At 41.5% G+C, this 10,880-nt stretch overlaps 1 protein-coding gene across 1 annotated transcript in view; it reads left to right on the top strand.

Annotated features, from left to right (window-relative positions):
- The window catches only part of HCLS1 (hematopoietic cell-specific Lyn substrate 1), a 26,827-nt gene that overhangs the window by 14,713 nt on the left and 1,234 nt on the right, over positions 1–10,880 (top strand). Inside the window, exons 5-12 of the mRNA XM_040484639.1 lie at positions 1,038–1,148; positions 2,616–2,670; positions 7,471–7,581; positions 8,236–8,291; positions 8,869–8,938; positions 9,551–9,762; positions 10,167–10,271; positions 10,758–10,880. The exon at positions 10,758–10,880 is cut by the window's right edge and continues 217 nt beyond it. Coding sequence (XP_040340573.1) covers positions 1,038–1,148; positions 2,616–2,670; positions 7,471–7,581; positions 8,236–8,291; positions 8,869–8,938; positions 9,551–9,762; positions 10,167–10,271; positions 10,758–10,880 — 843 coding nt within the window. The remainder of the gene's footprint in view (positions 1–1,037; positions 1,149–2,615; positions 2,671–7,470; positions 7,582–8,235; positions 8,292–8,868; positions 8,939–9,550; positions 9,763–10,166; positions 10,272–10,757) is intronic.

Genomic DNA, 10,880 nt, shown 5'->3' with positions numbered 1-10,880 from the left:
AACAACAACAACAACAACAAAGATTTTATCTCTAAGGAGGAAAAAATAATTCAATGAAAAGCCTTTAGTGCACCCTCAAGAAGTGTTTTGTTTTGTCATTGTGTAAAGTGCAATGTAGGCATTGTATTCTCCACAAAATTCCTAGGAAAAAACTAAAATAGATAAGCATTCATGCATTCTTAAATTCACAAGCAAAGTTGACCTACACAGACCTAAAAATACTGTAAATGAGCTCATATACGGCAATGCTTCACATTAATCTCTATATTGATGTTTGTCCCAGCATGAGATTCGAAATACAGGAGAAAGGAAAGGCTTTCTAATTTCTTCTTATTTGGCACTCTGCATTATTTGAAGTACTAGTCAGTTCCCAGATTATTAAAATAGCCATATCTAAATATTAGAAGAGATAAACCTTTTAAAACCAAATAAAACAATAGATGGAATAAAAAGTGAAGGGGCATAGAAAATTTATATGCCCTCTTGGACTACTTACAGTATTGTCTACCAACCCCCTTTGGTGCAGAGTCAGTCACTGTTAAACATCAGGGCTCAGTTGGCACTTCTGAAATGTGATGGTCACACAGAAACTATAATCCAGAACAGAAGCACTTGGCTCTTTTAATGAAATATGCAATCTTGGCTATGGTATAAAGTTAGTCCCCTTTGATCTCTCTTTATTAACTACTTAATTCTATTTTGACCCATAAATCCCATGTTTTTACCTTTTTTTTTGTTTCTGGCTTAACCACTGTTCTGCCTACCTCGAATCTATCCTGATGGTTCCAGCCCATCCTACAGGAGTTTCCTAAGTGATGGGTTCCTAATGGTATTAAAGAAGACTCAGGATGTGTGAGCCTCTAGAAAAAGCAACCTTGCTCTCTCCAGTCATATACTCCTTACATGATACACTGGTGAAGGCTATGAGACAGACCCAGAATGGAATTTCTGGTATTCTTAAATCCCAAACCACGTCTGTATCATTTTAATTTTTACAGTCATTTTTGTCTTTCACTCATTCCATCTGATTTTCTTAGAGTGCCGTGGGCCATGAATATGTTGCTGAGGTGGAGAAGCACTCTTCTCAGACTGATGCTGCCAGAGGCTTTGGAGGCAAATATGGAGTTGAGAAGGACAGGGCAGACAAGGTAAGTATCTCCCTGTGCCACCCAGCTCAAATCCTGTGGGATTTACCAGCACTCACTGTTGAATGTGGGTCTATGCTTCTCCTATGGAAAGATGGCAGTGGCCTCAGGAGGGTCCATCATGAGGATAGCTCCCATAATCTTCTTCGGCAAGTTCCTTTGTGCCACTTTTGGAGGCCACATGCTGAGCTCAATAGTGTTAACATAAATGATACAAAGATTCTGAAACTCTGTTTTGATAAGGAATCAAACATTGATAAGGAAGTCAAACCATTGATTTCTTCATTGTCATGAAGAAAGGCAAGGGAAATACCAAAGCTCCTCTTTTGTTCAAGCATCAAAACCTTATCATTATGCCTTTCAGGAGAATGTGGGAGTCAGCTTAAGTATTATGACCACAGGAGCAAACAATCAAGTAAAACAGCTAATAGGGTTATAATGTTTTTAGAAGGTAAAGGTTACTTTTCACATGATGTAGCACCAAAACCCTGAAGCCCAGAGGTTTTAAAGACTCCTTTGTGGGGGGGAGGGGAGGTAGTTTTAAAAAGAAAAAGCACAGTAGGATGGAATTTCCCTTCTATCTTGTCTTTTCCTGATCACTCCTTGTTCTTTGTTTCATCTTCTGCCTCCTGGGTCACAAATTGAATTACCTAAATAGTCAGTATGTCGTGTAAACCAAGAAACAATACATAGTAATGGCTCTTGAGATGCAAAATCTAGTCTTGCCTAGAAGACCTATAGGTACTGAGCCAGATGGGGATGTAGCTATGAGTGATGTTAGGTATTGGCCAACATATCCAGTCCTAGAGCAGCAAAGATCCAGGTTCTCCTAGTTGCCTCTCATCCCATCAAAACACATCTCTGGGTTTCGCCTGCCATTTAGGGAAAGAGAAGAGAGGCACAGTACAATCAATTAGGAATAGGATAATATCTCTTACATGTGCGTAGTGCTTTATAGTTTACAAGGCACATCCTAACTATTATCTCATTTTAGTATCGTGAGAGTTAGGAAGAAAAGCACTAATTTACTGAGTGACACAATGCAAACACTTTACATACCTTGACCCACTTATTACTTACACTGTCCCAAATAAAGAGGGATCATTTCTCCATTTCATACTTGAGGTTAGTAAGGAGGTTTACCTAGTTTCATTTCATATTTGAGGAGACTGAGGCTCAGTAATGTTAAAGGACATGCATAAAGTTAAACAACTGAAAATAGGGCAAGTGGGGTTGGGGGTTGAATCAAGAGCTGATGAGCCCATAACACTCACGTTCATTGCTCTGTAGCACACTGCTGCTCCACCAGCCTGTCAGGTCAGGGTGTCATCTGTTTCTAGGTCAAACTCTCATTCTCAGCCCTAAGCTCCTATAAACTAACCTCTGGCCTGAGCTAGGGGGGAGGTATGTGAGGGAGAGGGAATACTGTCAGCTCCAGTTCTAATCAATCCTCTCTCCTTTTCTCTGTAGTCGGCAGTTGGCTTTGATTACAAAGGAGAAGTGGAGAAGCATGCATCTCAGAAAGGCAAGGACCCTGTGCTTCAACCTTTGCAACCCAATTGACCTATTCAGCTCAGACTTCACCTCCCAATAGCTGTCATCAACTCCCTTTAGTTCCATGACCCAGTTCCCCACTATTGTATTTATTTGTAAATCCAAGCATGTACTTGCTTCTTTCTTCTTTATCTCTTCCTATGAGATTGTTTAGTCCCCTTTTCCATCTGGATTGAAAATAAGGTATTCTATTCCTTTATTTTAGGAAGGTATCCCTAAGTTTTAACTCTCATTTTTTACTTAAGTTTAAAATTAATCACTATCTCATTCTGAGTAACAAAGAAAATGTAGAATAATTTAATTGCATTCCTTCTACATCCTATATTCTTTGTACCAACTGGCCAATTGCTGCCCAGTGTAAGGATTCCATGTGTTTTTAAACCCCACAAAAATGAATCACTATTATTATTTAGTGAATGCTTATTTATTTTTTATTTATTTTTTAATTTTTTAATGTTTATTTACTTTTGAGAGAGAGAAACAAGAGTGTGAGTGGAGAGGGACACAGAGAGAGGGAGACACAGAATCCAAAGCAGGCTCCAGGTTCTGAGCTCTCAGCACAGAGCCTGATGCGGGGCTCAAACTCACAAATTGCGAGATCATGACCTGAGCCAAAGTCAGACACTTAACCCACTGAGCCACCCAAGTGCCCCTAGTGAATGCTTATTTAAATTGTCCAACATATTTACCAACTTCCTAGCCCATTCCTGTTTATTATATTTCACTGTTTCCTCATTGCTTTTATTTCCTTCTTACTAAAGTATATCCTTTGATAATTCTTTCAGTAAGAGCCTATGAAAGAACTCCCAGGTTTTGTCTGAAAAATATATTTTGCTCCATTTCTCATTGTTACTTTTCCTTCATCACTTTGAAGGTATTATTTCATCCTCCTTGGCATCTCTCTTGTGTACTCTAACCATCATTCCTTTGTGTCTATTTTTTTCTGTGAGAGGTTTTCCTTTTTTTTTAAATTTTTAATGTTTATTTATTCTTTTTTTTTTAAATTTTTTTTTCAACGTTTTTTATTTATTTTTGGGACAGAGAGAGACAGAGCATGAACGGGGGAGGGGCAGAGAGAGAGGGAGACACAGAATCGGAAACAGGCTCCAGGCTCTGAGCCATCAGCCCAGAGCCTGACGTGGGGCTCCAACTCACGGACCGCGAGATCGTGACCTGGCTGAAGTCGGACGCTTAACCGACTGCGCCACCCAGGCGCCCCTATTTATTCTTGAGAGATAGAGACAGAGTGTGAGCAGTGGAGAGGCAGAGAGAGAAGGAGACACAGAATCTGAAGCAGGCTCCGGGCTCTGAGCTGTCAGCACAGAGCCCAATGCACGGCTTGAACCCGTGGACTGCAAGACCGTGACCTGGGCCAAAGCCAGATGTTTAACCGACTGAACCACCTAGGTGCCCTGAAAGGTTTTCTTTTTGTCTCTGATATTCTGAAATATCATTAGGATATATCTAAATGTTGGACTTATTTCTCTTTCCTGCATGAGACTATTGTTCCTCTTCAACCTGAGAAATAACTTCAATTATAGAAAATTCTCAGGTTGGTTTCCTTTGGATAGTGCCTCTCCTCTCCTTTATTCTTTCTTCTGGAACCCATATTAGATGCATACTGGAACTTTTCCTTCTCTTTTTAAAAATTTTTTTGTTTTCAACGTTTATTTATTTTTGGGACAGAGAGAGACAGAGCATGAACGGGGGAGGGGCAGAGAGAGAGGGAGACACAGAATCGGAAACAGGCTCCAGCCTCTGAGCCATCAGCCCAGAGCCTGACGCGGGGCTCGAACTCACGGACTGCGAGATCGTGACCTGGCTGAAGTCGGACGCTTAACCGACTGCGCCACCCAGGCGCCCCTTCCTTCTCTTTTTAATGTATCTCTCTCTCTCTCTCTCTCTTTCTTTAAAGCCTTTTATTTATTTATTTATTTATTTATTTATTTATTTATTTATTGTTTCAAGTTTTTATTTAAATTTGAGTTGGTTGACATAGAGTGTACTAATGGTTTCAGGAGTAGAATTTAGTGATTCATCACTTACATATAACAGTACTCATCACAAGTGCCCTACTTAATAACTATCACCCATTCAACCCATCCTGCCACCAACACCCCTCCAGAGACCCTCAGTTTGCTCTCCATAGTTAAGAGTCTCTTATGATTTTCCTTCCTCTTTTTTTCCTTCCCCTATGTTCATCTGTTTTGTTTCTTAAATTCCACATATGAGTGAAATCAAATGGTATTTATCTTTTTCTGACTGACCTATTTCACTTAGCATAATACTCTCTCTAGCTCCATCTACATTGTCGCAAATGGCAAGATTTCATTCCTTTTGATGGCTGAGTAATATTCCCGTGTGTGTGTGTGTGTGTGTGTGTGTGTGTGTGTGTGTGTGTATACCACATCTGCTTTGTCCATTCATTAGTTGATGGACATTTGGGCTCTTTCCATAATTTGGCTATTGTTGATAATGCTGCTATAAACATCTGGGGGCATGTGTTCCCATTGAATCTGTATTTCTGTATCTTTTGGGTAAATACCTCATAGTGCAATTGCTGGGTCAGAGGGTAGGTTTATTTTTAACTTTTTGAGCAAGATACATACTGTTTTCCAGGGTGGCTGTACCAGTCTAGATTCCCAACAATAGTGCAAGAGGGTTCACTTTTCTCTCCATCCTTGCCAATACCTGTTGTTTCCTATGTTGTTAATTTTAGCCATTCTGACAGGTGTGAGATGGTATCCCATCATAGGCTTTGTATTTTTATTCATTTATTTTTAACTTTTTAAATGTTTATTTATTTTTGAGAGAGAGAAAGAGAGAGTGCATGAGCAGGAGAGGGCCAGAGAGAGGGAGACAGAGGATCCAAGGCAGGCTCTGACACAGTGAGTGCAGAGCCTGACATGGGGCTTCAACCCACGAACTGTGAAATCAGGACCTGAGCTGAAATCCAGAGTCCAATGCTTAACTGGTTGAGCCACCCAGGTGCCCCTAGACTTTATATTGTTAGAGAAGTTTTAGACTTACAACAAAATTGAGAGGAAGATACAGAGATTTCCCATACACTCCTCCCTCATCACCCCCATACGTGTAGCCTCCTCCATTATTAACATCACTCACCACAGTGGTACATTTTTTACCAAGGATGAACCTACATTGACACATCAAAAATCACCCAAAGTCCATCCATAGTTTATCTTAGGGATTACTATTGGTATTGTACTTTCTATGGGTTTGGACAAAGTATAGTAACATGTATGGGTACTTAAAGTTATATACTTCCCTCTAAACAAACTTTTGCTGCATTCCACATGTTCTGTGTGTTTTAATTTTTATTAAGCTAAAAATGTGTGTTCTAATTTCCCTTTTGATTTTTTCTTTGACCCATGGGTTATTTATAAATGTGTTATTTATTTTCTAGGCATTAGAGAATTTTCTAATTTAACCCTATTGTGTTAAGAGAATATGATGTCTAATATCAACCTTTTTAATGTATTGCAACTTATTGTATAGGCAAGCATATAGTCTATCTTGGTGAATTTTCTATGTGCATAAAAAATAGTGTATTATGCAGTTTGGGGATATAATGTTCTGTAAATGTCAATTAGGTCTTGTTAGATGATAATGTTGCACCTTCTATAATTTTAGATTCTTTTTGTCTAAATATTCTATCAATTAATGTGACAGGAGTGTTAATATTTTCACCTAGGATCACATATTTGTCTACTTCTTTCTGTTTCTGTCAGTTTTTGCTTACATATAAATCTGGATTCTGTTAATTGGTTATACCAACATACATATTCCTCATAAATGATGATTTGTTCTCTTGTTATTGTGTTGTAGCTCTCTTATCTCTTATCATGCATTTTCTATTGAGGTCTACTCTGTCTCATATTCCTGCCATCTTTCCAATGCTTTTTCTTTCGGTGGTATATATTTTTCTAGACCAGCATGAAGTTAATTTCTCCACTTAGAATTCCTGTGTAATATAAGTAGTGTATAACTGGAAATTTGCATTCTACACATTCAGGGTAAGCCTGGAGTTTCCAAGTCCCATAGGTAAAATTTCCCACTACCAAGTGCTGAACAAATGACAACCCCCTTCACCATTTCCCTGGAAAAATAAGTAGAATTTTTCTAGAACGCTTTTACAGAAGCAGGTAGAGTGTCATTTCTTGCTCCCCAGTCCCCTGTTCTTGTATAAGAACCCCTGACCCTAGATCCTAATCTCTAGACACTAAATTCGGGGCTTAAAACATCCTTGGGTTTTCTCAGTCCACTCATGATTACTCTCATATCTACTGCTTTGATCCATCTCTTTGTTTCTGGAGCCATGATTTTTTTTTTTTTTTTTTTTGCTTCACAATAAAAAAAAAAAAAAAACGATTGTTGTATTTTAGCAGATATTGCTAAGTGTTTATATAGGAGTAAGAACAGGCTACATTTCATATGTATTTGCCTTTTTTTTTGCCTGAAAGTGTCTCTTTACATTCTCTATACTTTCCCCTTCCTTGAAGAAGGGAGAAGATTGAAATGCTCTTCTCATCTTGAGACAGAAGTAAAGGTGAAGAGGAAAGGAGGGAACAATGTTGAATTACAGCTTCCAAAAGATGGCTTAGGACACTGTTTGTCTTTAATTCACTTAGATGCTGGCCCATCTTTCTTCCCAGGCCCCTATCCCCCCTGCACCCACTTAACCTGACTTCGCTCTTCCACAGTACCTTCCTTTGGGCTGAGTGGGCTCTCATGACTACTTCTTCCACCACAGATTACTCTCATGGCTTTGGAGGCCGTTATGGGATAGAGAAGGATAAACGGGACAAAGCAGCTCTGGGATATGACTACAAGGGAGAGACAGAGAAACATGAGTCCCAGAGAGGTGAGTTGGGATTGGAGAGGAGGGAGGTCACACAGTAGCCTAGAGCCCTCCTTCCTTCCCTGCTGGAAGCTGACACAGAGGACCCAGAGTACAAAGGTGCAGATGTGCAGTGGTGGTGTAAAGGGTAAGTGTATGTATGTGGGGTGGATGGGGAGAAACCAAGAGGATAGAGAGGAAAGAAGCAAGATTAGGAGCAGGACAGAAGAGACCAAAGAGAAGGGGTCACTGAGCAAGAGAAAGATAAACAGTCTGGGTGATGACAAGTGAGTGATTTGGCTTTGAGTCTCACAGGCCCCTGTGCCTCATAAAGACAGAGAGGTCTCTCTCCTCCCTGGGACATATAGGGGATGGCTGGAGGAACCTCCTTATTTTTTTCCCATTTCCTCCCTATATTACTTCCTTTTCTGTCACTTCTCTCTTTTATCTTTCCCTCTTCATATCTATCTCCAATCCATTTTCTTTTAACTGTTTTTCTCCCTATCCTTTTCTTTCTCTTTCCATCCAGGCTTTTCTCTGCCCTCTGATTCTCACTCTTCCTCATCCATCTCTGTTTTCCATATTCCTGTTGTCTGGTCTTTCTTCCGTGACTCCCCTACCTATACATTCCTAGCATTTTAACTCCTCTTATGACTCTCAGACCTTTCTGTCCTGCAGATTATGCCAAGGGCTTTGGTGGTCAATATGGAATCCAGAAGGACCGAGTGGATAAGGTAAAGCACCAGAACACCAGTGTCTTGAGAAAAGGTCCCTAAACTGCCCTTGAAATGCATTGAGATAAGAGAAGCTAAGTGTCCTGAGCTGTTGTCCTGCACTCCCCATTGACTGCTTTCAGCATTTAATGAGCAAGTCTTCCAGAGCCTGAGCTTCAAAAAAAGAGAATGGGGGGAGTCAGAGAAAGAGACAGAAACACAGATAAACTTCAGGGAAAGGTGATGTTTGAAATGTCATTGATTGCTAGACATTGCTTAATTCAATCTATAATCTATTTCTATTCCATGCACACCAGTTCCTCTTCATGCATTGGCTGGGCCCTGCTGCATTCTAGGCAACTGGACTTAGAGGTGTGAGGTTCTAGGTTCTCTGAGCTTTCAAAAAGGGGAGCTGAGCCCACCAGTTTAGAAATTCTTTACCCCTCTCTCTACCACAAAACAATATAGGAATATCCTGTTTAACTATTAAGCACCAAATGGTTAGGGATACCTCCTATAGCGTCCCCAATATCCAATACTGACTTTGGGTTGTCACCATTCCCTTCTCCTCCCTCCCTGCATACTGTTCTCTCTACAGAGTGCTGTTGGCTTCAATGAAATGGAGGCTCCAACTACAGCTTATAAAAAGACGACACCCATAGAGGCTGGTGAGTCTTAACAATTCCTTTTCTCTATTTTCCTCAACCACCTCTTCCTTCTCATTCTTTCTTATGCCTAGACTACCCTCTCCATGCCTTTAACTACTTAAACTAGCTGAGGTAGACTTGATCCTGCCTGTATATTCCCAAATTCTCTCTCCTAGAAAAACTGGATTAAGTGGGTAGAGAGATAGAGTGACATTAGGAAGAAACTGTGAGCAGAGAACATAGGAAGGGAGGGTTGGGGAGACATTTGGGAAGAATAAGAAGGATAAGAACTTGGGACTGGGAAGGAGAGGGTGGGTGGTGGCCAGAGGGCATACAGGTTTAAGGAATGTGGATAGGGAAGGATGCTGGTTAGGAAAACAAAGCTTGTAATTTAGAAAGGACAAAAGTGTGAGATTGCATGGCTTGGCTATATGGAAATCTAGGCTTCAGGGCTATATTCTCTTCCTAAAACCCACTTGTTCCTCCATCAGTACCTCTTACCTTCCCTCCCATGAGTTCCCTCTCCATCTGCTTTCTGCCTGGATATTTAACCAATTCCTTCTCTTCCTTCAAGTGCCATCCCCACCATACCTGATCCAAGACAATCCTAATTCTTCTTGCCTGTGTCTGCAGCTTCTAGTGGTGCTCGTGGGTTGAAGGCAAAATTTGAGTCCATGGCTGAGGAGAAGAGGAAGCGGGAGGAAGAAGAAAAGGCACAGCAGATAGCCAGGCAGCAACAGGAGAGAAAGGCCCTGGTAAAGAAGAGCCATGAGGCTAAGCAGCCAGTAGACACTGTGGGAGAGCCAGAGGTGCCAGCCCCATTGCCCAAGAAAATCTCTTCAGAGGTGAGTGCTTGGTCTTCTGGGGTTCACATCCAAGATTCCTTGCCCAAATAAAGTAAGGATTCAAAATCATTGGTAGAAAATAAGGCACAGGCCTCCCTGGTGTTAGGCAAAGTTGATAACTCCTGTCTCCATCTTCGGGAAGATTTCAGGCTGAGTGATTGGTTGGGCCTCATATATACCAAAATGTTAGAGGGAAAAAAAAAAAATCAAGATTTATATAGACCAAGATTTGCATATTTGGCCATGCAGCCAGTCATTACTACAGGAACAAGAAGGAGCTATCACTTCAGGTTGGAGCCCATCTAGAAGGATGATTGATTTGGATTGGCAGAGACAGGAAGGGAAGTGTAAGAGAGAAGACAGAGGTTTACATACTTACAAGAGAGATGCTTCATTCTTCATAGGCCTGGCCTCCAGCAGGGAGCTGTCCACCATCAGAGCCTGGGCCTGTGAGAACCAGTAGGGAACACCCAGTGCCTACCCTGCCCCTGAGGCAGAATCCCCCAGAGGTGAGTAGAGCCCCAAAGATCCTCTATCCCTTCCCCATCTCCTCATGGGAGGAAAGGTGGGGCATATGAAGTGACCAACCACCCTGGTTTGTCTGGTACTGTCCTGGTCTTAGCACTGAAAACCTTGCATTCTGGGGGTTACCTAGTCCTGGGAAGATCAGGAGAGTTAGTCATCCTAGCCGTGGTATTCTCAAAAATGTGTTTTGCTTCAATCTTTTCCTGGTCATTCGAGGAATCGGACTTGCTTTCCATTTCCTTCTCTTCACACCTTCTACATTCCCCTCCTATCACCTCCTGGTAGATGTTTTGAGTGGGTAGGTATGGGAGGAAGTCAAGGAATAAAGATGGATGAAAGCTTGTGTTCTCTAGGAGAGTCTATTAGGTAGAGGTGAGGACGAGGGTAGAATTGGTAGGATGGTGATGGGTGGGGTCTTAGTACGCCACCCATGGGTGGAAGTTGTTCTGATCCACACTGTCCCTTCTCAGGATGAGGAGCCCCCAGCCCTGCCTCCCAGGACTCTGGAAGGCCTGCAGCTGGAGGAAGAGCCAGTGTATGAAGTAGAGCCTGAGCCTGAGCCTGAGCCTGAGCCTGAGCCTGAGCCTGAGCCT

The sequence above is a fragment of the Herpailurus yagouaroundi genome, unplaced genomic scaffold (genome assembly GCF_014898765.1).
Source record: "Herpailurus yagouaroundi ecotype Mexico unplaced genomic scaffold, PumYag 162, whole genome shotgun sequence".
In the NCBI taxonomy this organism is placed as follows: Eukaryota; Metazoa; Chordata; class Mammalia; order Carnivora; family Felidae; genus Herpailurus; species Herpailurus yagouaroundi.
Note: the sequence above shows the minus strand (reverse complement) of the source record. Positions and strands in the feature narration are given on the sequence as shown.